The sequence below is a fragment of the Mastigoproctus giganteus genome, chromosome 3 (genome assembly GCF_048544385.1).
Source record: "Mastigoproctus giganteus isolate SK-2022 chromosome 3, ASM4854438v1, whole genome shotgun sequence".
Lineage (NCBI taxonomy): Eukaryota > Metazoa > Arthropoda > Arachnida > Uropygi > Thelyphonidae > Mastigoproctus > Mastigoproctus giganteus.
The window spans coordinates 17,823,168-17,843,255 of record NC_143577.1 but is presented as its reverse complement, the minus strand read 5'-3'; the positions used below and the strand labels follow the sequence as shown (position 1 = coordinate 17,843,255).

Sequence of the window (20,088 nt, the reverse complement as noted above, 5' to 3'; positions counted from 1 at the left end):
TTTAATAATCAGTTTTGAAAAACTCCTTTCTGTGCTAGCCACAGAGACAGGCAACATTAGGAAAATACAGGTAGCAATGAATAGGTTTAGTAAGGAAGATGTTGGCGCCTCCATAGCCAGATGAGCAGGAGCAGCACACGCTTCTTGATTAGACCAGGGTTCGAGCCCGTGACCACCAAATACAGAGGATGCGGAAAGGTCAGGGAATGACCACCGCATATCCCCGGAGCAATATGGCCTTAGTTGCTAATGCTCCTAAAAACCAAATAACAAACAAGGAAGATGTTAATTGCTGATCACAAATGAATTGGAGAATTTTCGTGGGTGACATTTCTTCATTCGAATATGAACAGTGAAGATATCTAATTTTGTGAAGCAAATCCTTTCCCTTTTTGGCCCCTAGGTCTGATATTTTATAAATGTTAAAAGCATTTATAAATTCATACAATGTTTTAAAAGTTCTATGTAATTCATAGTCTTACATTTATTTAAATTCAAAAGAATATTAAAATTATTATTGTGTTTCGCTAACAAATCAAAACGATCCTTCAAAGCAGTGATGGCGTGGTATTGAATGCCCCAGACTGGTTCACAGCTGTAGCATGATAAAATGGAGTTTGGTGCAAAAAGTAAAATAGGTGCCCCAAAAATAAAATTTTTGATCAAAATGGAGCCCCATGCAATACAGTGCCTAGTACGAAAAATCAAATAGGCAAACCAAAAACAAAAAATGCTAAAAACGACACCCCTTGCAATACGGCTTTTGGGGGGCACTGCTTGTACCACCAATGCTTTGACTCTCTGGTCCTATTTAATACTATTACTTTTTTTTATGATGTTGACACCCCAAAGCCATTGCACCCCTAGGCCAGTGCCTCAGTCTAGAGCCAGCCCTGGTGAAGACAATAGATACTTTACGCATATACACTAACATGCCTAAAAATGGCAACTGCTATTTGTTAAACACAGTTGACAAATTGTAGCATGTCTCTGTAAAGTTTCAAAAGAATCTGTACATATACAAATGTAATTTGTTGATGCTCCATTGAAAGAATCTTCAACCCCCCCCTATGAAAGGGTTAAACAAGTCATAAATAATGTTATCTATTTTTTTTTTCTTTTTCTAGCTTTTTTTTTTTTTTTTTTAAAGACAACCATAAATGTGAAAAATTGTTGGAAATCTATAGCACTATGGAATTATGGACAGAGGAAATCAGATGAAACCAAGGGCAGATGCAGACTGTTTTCCTAGACAGTGCAATAACAGTGATGATGATATATGCAATATGCAATTTACAATAAATGAAAATTTAACTTTTATTCAAGCTCTGGAGGGATGGGAACAATCATCCCCTCCTAGATTTTCAGAATATGCAACTGGAGAAAGATGATTCCAGAGAACAGACAGGGAAAATGAAAGAAGAAGAAGAAGATGATGATTAAGGAGAAAAGTTAGCTTGGTGAGTCTGGAGGTGAAATATGAATGGCTATTTCTGGTTTATGCATAGCTTCAGGCTAGTTTGGAAGACAAAGATGGAATTACTTATATTTTAAGGTAATAGTAAAAAACAAGTGCAATGTTACCATGCATCAAGAAAGAAAATAATTAAAACCTGACACAAAAGGAGACAAATTTTTCCGTTGTCTTATATAAGTTATGGCAATACATGCCACAACTTATGTAACACATGAATTTAAAGCTGATTTAAAGAATTTAAAGATGTTTAGAATGAAAAATGGAAGAAAAAGGAAAAAAATTATGTGGATTAACATCATATACCTCTTATTTACAATAAAAATGAAATTTATAAAATTAATAAATTCAACCAAAAATGGCAGTTATTTCTACTCTTCTATCCAATTATTTCTTCTGCTGAGTGTATATGATATTTTCAACTTTTCATGACTAATTCCATATGAAATATTTGACATCAATATTTGTCACGTTATAGATATGAAACTTCATTACAGCTAATAAAAAATCATAAATGTCCCTTCATAAGTCCAATTGCTGACTGTTTGAACTCCACTAATAAATCGTATAGTTCCGTCAGAACTTCTTCTAGAGCTTGTCCAAAGTTTGTGGCATTTGTTTCAGGACAGCTAGTAAATGAAGTTGGTTCAAAATGAATACTATCAAATGTCACATAATACCAGCAACCATAGCCATCAGGTACTACTGGCCGAAATGCACCTGCAAATCCTGATGCAGCAGGAAACTAAAAAAAAAGTTTAAAAATAAAGGAAAATAAGAATATGTCATAAGCAAAAACATTCAGGTTAATATAAGCTATAAGTAAAGCAAAATAAGTTAATTGTTACATATAAAATAGCTTGGCATACATTTAAAATCCTTATATTCATGAACCATTATTCAATAGCGAATAATGAGAAAAAAATAACAAAAAGTTACAGGGTATTAGTTACATTAGTATTAGTAAAGGCCAGAAAATGAAAGAAGCTAGGCTTTTGCTGCATCAGCTGAAGAAAAAAAAAACACTTTGTTAACAGAACCTCCTACCATACTCTAATCATTGCCAGTAAGTAACGATCTAGCCTTAAACTTCAACAGCCCATCAACCTCAATCACCCAGGAAGGGGTGCCTCCGTAGCCAGGTGGGCAGAAGCAGCAGTGTGTAGCACACACTTCTTGATTAGACTGGGGTTCGAGCCCATTACCACCAAATACGGAGGATGCAGAAAGGTCAGGGAATGACCACCGCATATCCGCCGAGCAATATGGCCTTAGTTGCTAATGCTCCTAAAAACCAAAAAACAAACAACAACAAACCCAGGAAGGTAGCTCATTCCATTAAACTATAAGGGTTATGCCAAAAATAATGCACAAAAGTAGTTAATTTAAAATGAATATATTTTATAGCATAATTTAAATGAAAAACCTTCAATGTAGTCTCCTTCGTGCCTTATGACAGCTGACTACTTCCCAACATTCAGATAATTTTTGAATGCAGACAGCTGAATGCAGCATCTATCTGATGCTGCATTCAGCTGTCTCATGGCTGCATTCAACACTTCTAAAGACAGAAATCTTTGCAGTGCAATTGTTCATCTGACAGCAGATGTGGCACCCATTAGGTGGCAACCTTTCATTTTTGTTAACACCTCAGTTAAAATTAAGTGAACAAGTGTCTAAGTGTTTAAGGTAGGGCAGCTCCTGGAACAAAAAGTTCAACTCTGCCAAATAAATTATTTGGCAGAGTTGAACATTGATCACTACTAAGGCTGCTTCCCAGTGCCTGCACATAACCAACAAGAAGGTGGGCCTTTCTACTATCAGACATATACTACCACATAATAATGGTGAAAAAAAATTCAACACCAGCTGGAGGTAGTGATACACCAATGGGCACTGACAAAAAATCCAATACTCTGAGTAGTCTGTACCCAGGGTATATGCAGAGGGAAAAAAAAAAAAAAAATCTAACAGATGACTTCAGTTTTCCAGATTCATTGACTATTTCTTCACAGGTCATATGTTTGTCTTCCCCCAAAATGATGGTAATAATGACTGCCAACATGTTGTGTGTGTGTAGATGATCTCGGTCTACCTGAGCTTCGCTTGCCTTCACACTGATCTGACCTTGATGAAACCTTTGAGATCAGTGTGAAATTGTGCTATTATCTATAGACCCATCACAAACTTCCCACAACAATTCATAAATTGTCAGCATTCCACCATGTCAAGTTTCAGTTTTGATGAAAGATCTTAAACTATAATCTCACCTGAATGATATCATCATCCATTTTTAAAAACCTCTACACAAACATTCACTGCAGAAACTCTGTTTCAAGCATGATAATGCTGGGCTTAAACTTCAAATTATTATACTGATTAATGTTAGTTATGCAGGCGTGTGTAGTGAGAAGCACATGTGCAGTGTGCATTACTTTTGGGATAACCCTCATATTTTGATGCTGAAGAGGAAATAGTTTTAAAATTATTCGATTTCTTTTGGGGACACTTCGATTCCTCCAGAAACTGAATGCAGAAACAACATAGCCTTTTGGACTAATGTTCACATTGCAGTTGGAGTTTGGTACATTTGAAGCAACCCATATTAGCAATTTAGATTGACTTGTGGATAACTGCATAGTCTAAGTATATATCACTTTGGTTCCTCCAGTGAAGAGATAAACTTTTGACTTGAAAGGTCAAAAGTTTATCTCTTCACTGGAGGGACCAAAGTGACCCCACAGAAACTGAACACAGCAATGCATAAAATTTTAAACAAGAAAAATATTATTAATTATTAAAAAAATTCATCATTATCTACCATTTTCCATAAAGCAAAAAACTGACAATATTATCAATGTCACCTTCCACACAACTGAGTGTAAAAGGTCAGTTTGTTTGCTTTGTAGGATGAAAATATTTCTTGGTAAAACCCCACAACCTCCACCTGCAACTGAATAAATCAGCGATGGATAAAAAACGAAAAGATCTTTTTCACTTGAAAATAGAGTTGCAGCTTTTCAAAATCTCTGATCCAGAGATGATAGAGGAAAGCAATCTTGAAAGTTTTTCATGTAAAGTTGTTTATTTATTCAACTGCTATTTTCTGGGACAACCTTCCTTCGTACGTATTTCCTGAAAATTAGTCTACAGAAGTTTCAAGTCTAATGTCAACGAATATCTTCTTTCGTCTTCTCAGTCTCCAACCCAAACACGATACTAAGTACTACAGGTTCTAATACCTCTCGTGTTTGGGGTTTTCGCAAAAAAAAAACATATTTTATTACTTTCTATCCAAAAAAATTAATTTGTTGAATGTTACTTATTAGGAAAAATTTGCTAAGACGTTTGTGATAACTATTTACTTGTATAGATTCTAATTTCCAGTTTAAGCACTTATCAATAATATTGTTTAAATCAGGTGTTAGCAAAGGGGCAATCATGGTGCATAAAAATATAATTTTCTGGAGAACACCAATTCCAAAAATTTCATTAATTACTTGCCTGATTTAGGTTTTAAGTTCACTTCAAATTTTTATGTGCCTACTTAACTAATGTGTTTTTTGCAATAAAAAAATTATAAAAATTCTACACCTAGGGAATTTTATTAAAAATAAAGATACATTTGTGATAGGTTGACCGATTTTTAAGGCAGCTCATAGTGAGAAAGGCTTCCAGCCCCTCGCTATAGTACATTGTAGTACATGATAAAAATATTAAATAAGTCTGTAAGTTATATACAGTCTAAAAAAAACATATAATACCAATGTTTTCTTCAAATTGGAATGGAATTTATTTTCCTTTTACCATCCTACAGCCCTGAGAAAGTACAAAAAAGTCAGAACTCAAACATAGCACATAAGGCACCAAAACCCAAAGCTCAAATCTAGAGGAGAGATGGCAACTCTTCTTAGAAGGCACATGTCATTGCCAACAAAAGACAACATATTATCTGAAATCTGTTTTGATCATAATGTTCCTTATGTAAAATATAAACCTTATACAGTAGAGATGGCAACTCTACTTAGAATACATCTGAATATATATATTTAAACGAAACTTTGGAAAATTTTTTTATATGCTGAAATTTGAGGAATACAATGGTTAAGAGAAACTGATTTTGAGCATTTGACTTTTATTCAGAAATTTGTTAGTGTGCAAGAAAGTTATCAGAATTAGTTGTTAGTAGTATTAATATTAATCAGATGATGCAAGGAAGTTTAGTTTTTGCAAGGACCCATGCTTTTGCTACACCAGCCAAATAAAAAAAAAAAGTAAAACAATAAATGAATAAATAAACTACCTATGTGGTTCCCTCCTAATGTAAGTACTTATCTAGCTGACCTCTGAATTTCCCAAAGCTATCAAGGGAAATCCTAAAGCATTCATAGTGGTAACTTATTCCAGTAATTAACAACTTGCTGGCTAAAATAAAACTCTGTACAACCCAGATTAAACCCCTTTTCTGTAATTTGAACTTTTTGGCCCCCTAGGTCTGATATTATTTATAACTATGAAAACTTTGCCTTCATTCATTTCACTATCTCTTTTCAGAGCCTTATAGACTTCAATCAGGTCCCCCTTTCAGGTGCCTAGTTACCAAACTCACATATTTAAAAACCCACATATTTTAAGTCTTTTCTCATGGATTCCCTTTTGCAAATTTCACTAGGTGTGTTACCTGCCTTTGGACCCTTTACAGAAACTTGATGTTTTCTTTTAGGTGCAGTTTCCGTACTTAGACACAGTATTCCAAGTCCAGTCTTACAAGTGACTTGTATAGTGGGATTATGATCCCCCTATCTATAAGCAAATGTTTGATAAATCATTGTTAGAACACCAATGTCCCTCCTTGCCTGCACAGAGAGCTTCATGTCTGTCTTATTGTAAACCCTAACTCCCTCTCAGCTATTTTTTAAATTCAAGTACACCAAGTGTGCAAATTATTTTCAGGTTGCTATTTTCCCAGTATAAGACCATGCATTTTGCTGAATTAAAATATAAATATATATAATTATAGCTGCCACTTTTCTGACCACCTTGGAAGCCTATCTAAGTTGTTGTGAAGAAGTGCTGCTTGGTACTGATTATTATTCTCTCCTGATCTTGATATCATCTGCAATTTTTACATCATACCCTATATCCCTTCATCAATTTTATCTAAGAAAATCAGAAACAACAGTGGTCCCATTATCAATCCTTGGGGTCCACTTCTTAATTTAACCCAATCTGAAGAGTAACCCTTTAACTCCCTCCATACTGCAGCCACCTGGTGATCCATCCAGAGATCTTACCTGTGATCCCAACTTGTTTCACCTCTCATGTGGGACTGAGTCAAATGCTTTGCTAAAATCCAAGTAAACAATGTCAAAATTTTTTCCTCTTTTTACTTGGTTATTAGTTGGCAGATGGCAATTGTGGAGAGAGGATATATCTCAGAAAGTTCTATCACCTAGTGAACTATATCAAAGATTTAGGTAAAGAATTCAGAACGTTGATTTTTGCTTTTGCTTAATATCTTCTGGGATTAATTTCTTTAATTGTATAAATTAAATTTTGGTAATTTTTGAAATTATTTTCTATGATATTTTGTAAATTTAATTCTTACCTTCTGTAAAGTTAATTTTTATAAGTTACATTCTTTTTGGCATCATGTAAGTTTAATTTCTTAAGTTCAGTAGTTGATAAAATTTTGGTGCCTGCTTAATTATTATAATATTTTGTTAATTTAATTACTGCAATATTTTGTAAAATTAATTCTTACCATAATAATGGTTACTACATAATCCACTTAGAATTGAGTTCATTGCTTGTATAGTCTGTGGCATGTATTCCACGATCGTTCAGATAGATAATCCTAGCTGAAGTGAAATTCTTTTCTTTGTTCCCGATGCAAGGAGTTTACTGATCTTCAGTTAAACCTTAGTGCATTAGTAGATAAAATTCATTCACCGAAAAGGGATGGGTGGATGCCCTAGAGACAAATAAAACTGGAGAGTTGTCAGGGACTGGAGTATCTAGTGATCTGTCAGGGGATGAACTCTCAATTTGGACCTCAGAACAGAATAGTCAAGTGCATACTGTTCTGGTTATGAGATTCCAGTGTCAAGGAAATGGGTAACAAATTTGTCAGGCTTTGACAAATTTGTTCAAGATCTAGTCACTACTGCCAAAAGTTAGTCATTACATTAACTTGAGGAGGGAGATACTAAAAAAAGAGTATTCTGGAACAGCACTACCAGTAAACTAGATTTGTGTAATGAGGTGAACACACTAATGTCTACCTTGCCTTTTAGCATTAAATTCATATAATGCCAACTTCCTAAAGCAACCTATATCAATCATCCTTACTATGATATTTATTTTATGTGATTCATTTTTATTAGTATTAGTACTAGCAAATGATCAAAGGAAGCAAGCTTATACAGCATCAGCCAAAAAAATAAATAAACAAAAATACATTAAACAGAACAAAAAATAAACACTTGTCCATCCCTGTAATAATTTGCGCAATTCCTCCTTAAATTTATTCAAACTACCCACTTGCACAGCACTAGGTAGAAGTTTGTTCCAACAATCAACTACCCTCATGCTAAAAGCAAATTTCTGACATCTATCCTGCAACGATCCTTCCTCAATTTGAATTTATACCTTCTCGTGTGTAGTCTGGGCAAGGATAGGGATGTCATCAACATTTAGCTTACTCAATCCATTCAAAGCCTTAAACATCTTAATCATATCTCCCCATAGGTGCCATGTAAAATTATCTATATGTTGAATTAATTATAAATGTTATATTAACTAATACTATCACACTGAACAAATACAAATTAAAAACACATATTACTGGGTCATTTCCCCGAGTTGTAAACAGCCAAGTTGCAACAGTTGTGCATGCAAACAAAGCTCCACAAGTTAAGCAGTATAATATTTTCGCAAATGGATCACTTTTGAATATTTATTATTTTTTACTCTTTTAAGTTAAAAAAGGATAGTTTGCTTCACTGTTGCACAAGAAACTAGTTATGAAGGTCTCCAGGTAACTTTAAGTTTCATGCTGTCCTGGATATTAAAGCTCAATATGAATGATTGGGCTATTATTCATCATAATGTTCTTTCAACTAAGAAAAGTCATTCCATATAATAATGTCAATAGTTTAGCATCCATATTAAGAGTCCACCATACTGTAAATTTGCTGAAAGTCTTGTCAATCCTTGAAAGATATAGACCATAGTGGTTGCCAAACAAAGAACTAGTTGGCCTAACAGTTGCTGGACCGTTAGGTTTAAAAAAATTGCCTTTTGTATAATTATGCAAGAGATACTTGGAAAAACTCATAAAAGTCTACATTAAAACTTAATTCTTTTGTATCAAAACTTGCTCACATGGAAGGCTCCATGTCAGTGTAATTTGTTCATTCATTAATTTACATGTTTAGAGTTACAATTGACAATCGCACTTTTTACACTAATTTAGACTTTTAGAATTACAATTGAAATTTTAACTAATAAATAAATTTAAAATTAATTTATTAGTTAAATTTAACATAATATAAACAGATATTAGAGCAGTCACAGACTCATGACTGCTGATATATGCAAAGAACATAATTTTGGAAATTTAAATAACATGCTTTTTTTTGCACAAAGTTGATCCACTGTGCAAGTATCATCATAAAGCAATATATTTAGTATTAGCAGTAGCAAATAATTCGAGAAAGCAAGCTTATACAGTATCATCCAAAAAAAAAAAAAAAAAACACACACCCAATCCTGCACTGTTCATCCCCCTAATAATTTGTCTAGTTCTTCTGTAAATTTACAGCAATTTTCAGGCATCAGCTATGATATGTAATATTAATATTTCAAAATATATAAGAGCAATACAGCTCAGTCCTTCAAGTAATATTAATATACACCACTGCTTCTTGTTGCAATCAGTTCTTACAATCATACCTTTTTCATCTTTTGCTTTCTTTTACTAATTCTATATCTAATAATGCTAAATTGTTATTTGCTTCTATTTTTTCACATTATAACTTCATTAAGCTAACAAACAATAAGATAATTCATATATGTCCCTTCATAAGTCCACTTTTTTACTGTTTGAACTCCATTAATAAATCATACAGTTCTGTCAAAACTCCTTCTAGAGTTTGTCCAAAGTTTATTGAATTTGTTTCAGGGCAACTAGCAAAAGAAGTTGGTTCAAAATGAATACTGTCTAATGGTGCATAATACCAGCAACCATAGCCATTGGGTACAACTGGCCGAAATGCACAACCAAATCCTGAAGTGGCAGGAAACTAAAAAAAAAAATTAGAGAAATGAAGGAAGATAAGAATGTTTAATAAGCAAGCATAAATATCAGGTTAATGTAAGCTATAAGTTAAGCCAAATAATTTAACTGCTATATACAGAAAAGCTTAGCTTATAAGTTTCTAATCTTTTGTATTCACTGAATCATTATTTAATTTAACAAATGAGGGGAAAATTTTATTAAATACTAATAAATTCATTGTTATCAACTGAGGAGAGAAAAAATAAATAAAATTATTGCGGCAATGCTCAAGAAAAATATCAAAATCAACAATGTTTTCATACCTTCAAGGCCTGAACGAACATGCCTCCAGACTCAAATATGCCAGACTTGGAAAGTGCGCATTATGCTATGATTTGTGAAGTATATGGAACTGTCAATAATTATACAAATTTTTCAGAACACAGAAGGTAGCATTTTGTTTGTCTAAATGAAACTAAGCTCCATTTAGATGTTTTGGATGCTCAATGGCAAACACTAAGCATTTGTATGGGAAACTCCAATTAAGAATGGCAGTTTTTTGATTATGAAAAACAATTTTTTGCAAGGGTTTCCTCTAACTCTCTCAAGTAAAAATAATAATAATAATAAAAAACAAACTTCAATGGCTTATTCTATCCAAGCTATCCTTCGTGAGGAATTTATACAAATTAATTACACAAATTTTGCTATTGCAAGCACAGAATTTTCACTCTTGTGATCTTATTTAATACTAATATTTATCTCATTTCTTTAAAAATTTACATTTTTATGACTAAAAAAAAAAAAAACTAATGAAATGACATGATCCAGTAAATAAACAAACAAAAAAATAAAATAAAAATCAACCTCCATACTGTGGTTTTTGGCTGAGAGATAATCAAATAAATGCCGACCGGCTAACCAGGTGAGTAAAGTGCCTGCCTGGCAACCCAAAGGTCGCGGGTTTCAATCCCGCCTCGGGCTTGGATCAAAGTACTGCAAAAACCTTGGGAGGTGCATTATGGCCACAGAAGCTGATGCGCCAACAACTACCAAAAAAAAAAAAAAAAAAAAAAAAATGAAATAAATGATTAATTTAGAAAGTTTTCAAACAGCTATTTCTAAATAACAGGCATAATTATTTGCCAACTAAGCTATGGGATGTCGGGTTGATAAGAATTACTGGTACAAAATTTGGTCATATGATGTCCCTTGTCTGCAATATAAAAAATTTTTTTACTCAAACTTTGAAGAAATCTGGCAAATAAATACTTGAATGTAATCAAGCTTTGGTAAAATTATTTTACACAGAAATTTCAGAGCTGCAACTCTTATAGTAAATTCTGTTTTAAACATTTGCATTCAACTCAAGGGACTTCTTTTGGGCAAAACATTATGCAAGCATAAAGAAACACCAAAAGCAATCAAACAGATGAAAAACGTTAGAACATAGAGAAGAATGTGTGCTTTTTAGTCTAATCTAATAATTAATCAGCTAAAGTATGCACTGCCATGGGTTTACAGTAAGAGAAATTTCCAATAATAATTTGTGCATAGATATATATGAATTACTCCATTATTGCCTGTATGATACGGTCTTAATCTGAGCTGTTGATCAAGCAAGCAAAAATGCTATGAAAATTAAACATTTCTACATATGAAAAAATTTAATTGCGAACAAAAAATATTATTACAGTACAGATCCAATAACTTTTTGACTAATTTTACAAAAATGTTACAAGAAAATCGATTTAAAACTTTTATTAAAAAAAAAAAATTCAGAAAAATTTATTAATAATTTTTCTGAATTTATGAGCAGGATCATATCTTCCAATGCAGCATTTTCTGTTTCATTGTACCACTAAGAGAGAGAGAGAGAGAGAGAGAGAGAGAGAAGGGTAGAGAATCAGTAGTAATGAGTCCAAACAACAATTAAAAATCAACATTCGTCTGGCAATGTCCTTGTTATGTTTGCCTTTCACAAGTCACATGGTAAGATTATGATTTATTTGAAAGACGATGCATAATAAGCTTCTTAGGCCTCCACTTCTTTGAGATGAACAATTATCTGTTCAATTTCAAACATGCATTTGATACATTCCATAATGTTTCAAAGCTACCACTTTCATAAATAACTACTATGCAAAGTCAACATGTGTAACAAAGACAATGTTAAACTAACGACTGGAAATTGCGACTTTCACTAATCACCTAACCTCATGGGAGAGAATTAGAATATATGGATAATTTGACTCCAAGATAAAAACCCCAAGATAAGATATAACATCAGAACTCATTTAAGATACTGTTCAACTCACCAAAGAAGTTAACTGTGTTGTGCTGAAGAAACATATCTCATGAGATTAACCAACTTTTTATCTACTTGAACAGATTTTCTACCTACAAAATTCATTTTGGCTATATTATTCACCTAATATATTTCACTAGTTTGCATATCAGTCATATGTACATTGCCACATGCAATGAAACTAGACTGAATGATAAGGAGTAATTTGTTAGACATATCTTGTCTACCTCTGCATGATAGCTGAGCAGGTCTCTTACCTATTCTAGCTTTTAAATCAAAGCTGGCATTTAAAAAAAAGAAAAGCATCTGTAATGGTAAATATCTCTCATATGGAGCACTCTTTATCCTTATAAGTCACCTTAGTACTGCACTATCAATGCCTGCCACCGCAAGTGGGCAGGTATCGCCTATGGGTGGCAATTCAGGAGGACACCAAAATTTTTTTGATATTGTTTCTGGTTTGTTGACATTTATCAATATTCAACATTTAGGGTGGCAAATTTTATTTTGCCTACTAACAACACATAGGGTCCCAGCACTATTGCCTCCAATAAACAAACCTTTTTAAGAATACATTAGAATCCATTTAAAATCCTGTATAAGATGTTATCTTACACAGGATCTTAAATGGGTTCTGGGAGAGGGATCATATCCTCCTGTTTCATTTTATTAGAAAATAATCGCTAACAGAAACGTTTAAATCAGAAAAGAATACATTTTTTCTGTAAGTGATACAGACTTCACATATGGAGATCACGAAGAACTGCTTCTCTACTGCACTAATCCAAATAACTCTTCATATAAATTACTTCCTTTTCAATAGGGAAGTTGTTTATATGAAGTGGTACAATACTGAGGTAACTGGGTGTTGAGGGTGGCAAGTGCTCCACACAAGAAACATCTTTTCTAATTCACACTAGCCTGAAAACTTAAAACAAGAAAAGAACATATGTGCACCTACCATTCATATATTTATGCTTTATCTATTCATGAATCTTTTTAGGGCCTTTTACTTTCAAGTTGTTTATTTGTCTGCCTTTCTTATATTCACTTAGTCAACCAGTTATAATTGCATAATTTGTTAATACAAAATGATTACTAAAATAAAACACACTTTTACTATGTTTGATTTAGGGTTTTTTCTTCTCAGACTGAAGACCAAATACTTGGCATTAAAGGCTGGGCTTATGTTAAAATTAGAGACAAATACCATTATTCATAGTTCTGCCTAAATTGCTAATATCTTCTTAAATTGTATGGTATTACCTAAAAAGGTAATGCTATACAATTTAAAAAATCTGGGATGCAGCCAGGATAGGTATTTGAAATTTTTTACTGGGTTCTTATCGGCTGGTGGGTTGTCTCTATTAGCAAATTGTATGTAAAACTGTGAATAATGTATTATCTAATGAACAGCACAGTGGTATGCAGAAGTAAAACTTCAATTTAAATACATAACAGCCATTATGTGTACCTCTAACCCTTAAACTGGGCTGTCCCATGCAGTACAATACTAGAGGTTTACAGAGGAAAGTTATTTCAAAGTAGTAGTTGAAACCAAATAAAACTTCATACACTTCACTTGCATCTGATTTAAGTCATGGAAATCAATGGGAGCAGAAAGATCCCATGACTGAAACTGAATTCAGTAAGCAAATTTTTATTTGATTTCAATAACTGTATTGAAATATCCCTTTGCAATCCTATGGTACAATTACTACTGTATACACCTTTAAATGTGTTACTGTTGTTATAGGCAGTGTATTAAAGCCTACAATAAAACAAACAATTGATTACAATAGTGATTTTTACTTCTTAAGCTCGCAATTCATTTCAGGAAGAAAACAAAATCCACCCTCTTCAAAACCATCTTAAACGAGTTTCACTATACTGATTAATTTATTTAATCTTAGTGATATTTATTCTATTCTCTTTTTCTGAATTAAAATAAGTTTTCACTAAGACATAAATAAAACAGAAAAATGGAGCATCATGATCATGGGGAAAACAGATAATGCAAAAGGTAGACTTCTATGGAGAAAGAGAGGTGTGCTAGCATGAAAAGTTTTTCAGACTCCTCAACATTTATGAAAACTTTAAAATTGTACTTAGTGTATTATACAATTACATTTTAAAAAACTTCTAACTTATTACACCTTATTTTCTCAACAATACTAAAATTAAATCTTTTGTATCTTGATATTAACATTTATTAGTATATAATTTATGAAATTATACAGTGTCTCAAAAATATTGGTACAAATGTTTAGGGGAGGCAGGTAACATCTAAAGGAATGTGAATCGCATAGGAATCCATAACTGTACACGTCACCGTAAATTGGTACTTGGTGCTGTTCATCAGTTCACAAGAGGGAAAATTTCTGGTTTACTCATTCAAGCAGTAGTCGCTGCACGAAGAGCATGCATCAATATACGAACTGTGAGCTGGCAGACATGCACCTAGTGTATGGATTAGCAGAGGGCAATGGACGAGCCGCTCAATGAATTTATGGAGAACGCTTCCCAGACAGACATGTACCAGACCACCATTTGTTTGCGCATGTGCATCAAAATTTGTGCAATTATGGGTCATTTAGAAGTAACAGGAGTAGTGCGGGCAGACCACGTTCAATGCGAACTCCTGCCGGGAAAGAAAGTGTGTTGAATGCAACCCAGAATAATCCTACTACCAGCACACATGCCGTTGCCTCTGCCTTAGGAGTGTCTCATTGCAGTGTACAGCGTGTCTGGCACCACGATTCTTTACACCCCTTTCATCTCCAAAGGGTTCAGTTATTGCTCCCCCAAGATCATCCTGCATATGTGGCTTTTGCACAGTGGTTTCTCCTAGAAAGTGTTCAAGATTTGAATTTTCCAGCCTATGTTTTGTTCACGGATCAGGCTTATTTCACTCGGGAAGGCTTATTCAATCAGCACAATGCTCATGTGTGAGCTTACCACAGCTTACATGTGTGACAACCCACACGGTGTGTGCCCCCATGCGGCACAACATCGCTTCGCAATAAATGTGGGCAGGTATGGTTGGTGACTGCTTAGTCGGCCCATACCTGTTACCATCCCGCACGAACTCCGCTAAATATTGGACCTTTCTTGAACAAGTTCTACCAGGGTTACTTGACGATGATCCAGCAAATGTGAGATGCAACATTTGGTTTCAACATGACAGGGTGCCTGCCCATTATGGAAGGTGTGTTCGTGACCATTTGAACAGGCGTTTAGGGCGTCAATGGATTGGCCGTGGTGGACCCGTTGCCTGACCCCCACGCTCATCTGATTTATCGAGCCTTGATTTCTTTCTGTGGGGGGGCCCTCAAATCTATCGTATATGAATCGCCTGTGGAGACAGAAATGGATCTCATGGTGAGACTCGTCTGCACTGCTGCTACTGTCAAAGAAACTCCAGGTGTGTTCGACCGTGTCCACCAATCCATGCTGCGTCGGTGTCACTCATGCATCGCGTCTCATGGTGGAACCTTCGAGCATCTGTTGTAACATCATGAAATGCATCCATCTCTTACTCCATTGTTAATAATATGTCAAATAAATGTTTGCCACTAATTACTGTCTTGTGTCATTTCTCCTTCTTGTGCCTCTGCTATTACCTTCCGGTGATGTTTCCGGTTATGGGTTCCTATGCGATTCACATTCCTTTAGATGTTACCTACCTCCCCTAAACGTTTGTACTAATATTTTTGAGACACCCTGTATACTCTCAGATTCTGCTGGTGGTTATTGTTAAACCATTCAACCACATTTCAGTTGTGAATTAGATATGAGAACGACGCTGTGTAACTGAACTAACAGATGCCAATGCACTAACAAAAAAGTAAACATGGCCACACCCATTTTACACCACTTTTGCTATTATTACACTGCTCATATGTTAAATATGGATTATAGTAATGGATTATAAAAAATTTACAAATCTGGTAATGGATTATGAAAATTCTTCAAATCTGGTAATGAATTATGAAAAATCTTCAAATCTGGTAATGAATTATAAAATTTTTAAAATTATTGTCTCATATGAGGGGATATTTGGAAAAAAATTATAAAAGTCTGCTCAAAAACTGAAATCTTTCACATCGACTCTTGAAGATATGAAGAAATACAACTGTAATTTCATTTTTTATACTGGTGCTAATGGAAATCCAAAGCAAACAAAATTCTGCTATACAGCTTAACAGTTCTGTAGCAAACTACGTTTCATTCGTTAATTTACATTCTTCTAGAGTTAGAACTAATTAAAATATCATATAATTTATTTAGACTATCTACAAAAGCATCTCCGTAGTTCTTAGCATTTGTCTCTTGGCAGCCAGTAAAGGCAACTGGAAGAATATGAACAGTGTCACTTGTTATATAATATCTGCAACCATAACCATCAAGAATTACTGGCCGAAATCCAATTAAGATTCCAGGAGTTATAGGAAACTGTAAGATTAAGTAACAAAATATAAATGAGACTGACAATTAACAGATATACAGATACCAGAATCCTTATCTAGCCTTCCAAAAACCAGACATTAAGATTTTTTTTTCTCTGAAGCTTAATTCATTTTAATCAAAATTAAAATGAATTCATTTTAATTTTGTTAAAATTAATTAATTTTAGAAATAAATTTGATAATTAAAAAAGGCAAGAGTAATGAATATTACTTTTGGTTAAAGTCTGTTACAATTGTTCAGTTAGCCATCAAGCAGCAAACTTCTGTGGATTTTCTTCCCAACACATAACGCAATGCAAATGATATAAAAAAATGGGATGATATCTTTACCCAGTTTAGAAAGTAATAAAGATACATTGATGAGTAAATAAATAAATTATTTATTTAATTTTATAAAGATTATTTTCAAATAAAATAATATTTTGTGTGTGTGTGTGTGTGTGTGTGTGTGTGTGTGTGTGTGTGTGTGTGTGTGTGTGTGTGTGTGTGTGTGTGTGTGTGTGTGTGTGTTTAATGGCACATAAGCTACACTGGATATAGTGTGCCTATAATATTATGTATGGGGATGGCAACTCCTCTAACCATTTATGGCTGTCCTGGAGTTTGAGTTTCCGATTGAGTCCAGAAATATAAAACAAAATACTGCCTTCTCTGTCAACCACAATTATTACAGACTAATGAGAAATGAGTACAAATTTATACCGTACATGCTATGCCGGTCGACGGATGTGCTATTGAGCACAATGTTCACAGCAAACTTTTACCTAAGTGTATAAGGTGTGCTTTTTTTTTTTTCTTTTTTTTTTTATAATTAAGATCTTACAACACTCACAAAAAACATATATAAACTATAATATTTTGTTAATTATAATTATTGGTCTTAGTTAAAATTCTAAAATTCTGTCGTCAACTTCTTTATAGCGTGTTCATTTACCTGGACATTCATGGCTGAAAAGAATTCCTTCGAAATCTATATCATTATTTGAATTTTCCTTAATTTATCTATAAAAATCCACAAAGCAGTGGGGGGGGGGGGGAGCAATACTACTACCAAAAACTAACTGTAGTTTCCGATGGCAAGCTTCAACAAAATTGTTTGTTCTATTGCTTTCACTTAATGTTCATTGGTATACAGACCAAATATTAGAAGGATATGTTTTCTTGGGGAACAAATGCAATAGACATGATCATTTCTGAATGTAATGCAAAGTCGACATCCGTATTATATCTTCCTAGAAGATGGCATAATGCCAAGTGTTTCAGAAGATTTTTAATTAAGTGAAATAAGCAACTGTTAATGTTTACTTCTGGAAACCCTGCATGAATAGCTTGATGGATTGCAAGTTCGTAATCAACATTTATGCTCTCTAGATTCAGTTGAGGCCAAAGTTCATGTATCATGTTAAATAATTTTATATGTTTCAGCTCTTTCATCTGGCAGCAAACAAAACAACATAGGAAAAGCTGCACCTCCATCTTTTCTAGCTAGCATGAAGAAAATTTGAGAAAAAAAGAGGAGGAGACAGCAAAAAAAGTACTATCCATAAATAATTCCTTCATATATTCACTCCATGTTCAGTGATATTCCCTACTAAATATCAAGATGCGCCACGGGTTGGACTGGTCTTTTCCTGAATCTGCTAGAAGAAAACACTCAAAATTTGTCAGACTGTAATCATAATGGGAATACCTCATGTATAATTATTGCTTCACAAGATTCAGGATTGGCCAGTGCTCTTATTAAAGTTTTAGAATTGTTAAAAAAATTCAAAGATGTATACAGTTAACCCTTGTATAACATGGTAGTTTGGTTCCTACAAAATCTCGGGTAATGCGAAACTGTTATATGGGATTAAGAACCAGTACAAAAAGGGGGTTACATTCCAAAAGCTAACAAAAATACACTTTTTTTTTTATAACTATTGGAAACTTAATTTTTATAGTAGTAATAACTTAATATTTGGTGCCTACGTAGCCAGGTGGGCAGGAGCAGCAGCAGTGCGTAGCACACACTTCTTGATTAGACCGGGGTTCAAGCCTGTGACAACCAAATACGGAGGATGCGAAAAGGTCAGGGAATGACCGCTGCATATCCCCGGAGAAATATGGCCTTAGTTGCTAATACTCCTAAAAACTAAATAACAACAACTTAATATTTTAATTTTATTTTTATAATAGTAGTAACTTGAATAGTAATAACTGAACAAACGTCTTACCTTACAAACTGTGATACTTATATGTCAGATAATGTACATTCATTTAATTTTCTTCCTCTCCATTGCTTCTAAGCAATCTCTTCTGCAGCATCTAGATTTTGTATACCTTCTGCTTGCTTAAAAGTCATGATATGCACGCTTCAAAGTCAATTTTTTATGGTCTCAAACAAGCACAGAGCCTAACCCAGGGATCTCCCAACAAAATACAGTAGACCCCCACTTAGATATAAAGCACAAATTTAACTTTATTACCTTACCAATTAACAAAGTTAAATGATATGTGAAAATCGGAAGAATATTTTCCAGTTAGCAAAATAAAAATAAATTTACGCCTACATTCATAACTTGATTAATACGTACTGTAATATGTACACACTAACTAATTGATATTCCTGTTCACTGAATTTTTTTTTTTTGGTTGTAAAATTTAACACAGTAAAAATGATATGCAATTAATAACAAAGAACATGGCAGGCACAAGTTGCAACAAACACGATACGTGAAAGTGAGATATGGAGTAATGAGTTTCTGAAAATTTATTTATTTTTTATATGATTGAATATTTTGTGAAAGGGGAAACACATTTCCCCATAATACAGTGGAATCTCGTTAATACAAAGTTCAAGGGACCTAAATTTTCACGTTTTGTAATAACGAAGTTTGTAGTAACGAGGTCTGCCAAAAGTGTCAAAATTTTATCTTTTTTTTTTTTTTTTTTATTGGTACATACTATATATCTAATAATAATAATAATATCAAAAATAAAATAATAAAAATAAAATAAAATAAAAACAAAAGCCTTGTCTAACAATACAGTGAGAGGAATAACATATTTTTTAAAGATTTTATTTTATTTGTAAGATAAACTAGAGGAAAGCAATATTAACAGAAATGAAAATATTGTACAGTATATATTTTGATATATACAATATTTTAGTATCACAGTAAAAAGAATTACAATCTTAATACAAAAATAGACATACAAACCATTAACTTTTTAATAAATTAATCTAATTTTAAAGAAAGAATCCAATGTTGTTTGCACAGTTTTTCTCCTATATGCATTTTTAACTACAGCACAGACGATCAAATGCAATAATTGTTTCTTTATCAACATTACTGCAGGCCAACACATTTTCTATATTATATTCAATGCATTTTGGGCATCCTTTTTAGATGGCAGTGTGCTTGCTTCTTCTCATTTGCTGTCACTGGTACCAAAAACATCATCGTCTTGTTTGGTACCCAGCAGCTCTTCTGGTGTTGGCATTGCAGTGGTAGCAACGTCATCATCCACCTTCACAAACTCTTCAAATTCACCAACAAAATCCATATGCTCA

General features: G+C 33.5%; 1 protein-coding gene across 1 annotated transcript in view; it reads right to left on the bottom strand.

The window, feature by feature from the left end:
- Positions 1-1,982: 1,982 nt before the first annotated feature.
- LOC150087758 (carnitine O-acetyltransferase-like) overlaps positions 1,983-20,088 on the bottom strand; it is a 30,410-nt gene continuing 12,304 nt past the window's right edge. The window contains exon 3 of the mRNA XM_090369866.1: positions 1,983-2,219. Coding sequence (XP_090225992.1) covers positions 1,983-2,219 — 237 coding nt within the window. The remainder of the gene's footprint in view (positions 2,220-20,088) is intronic.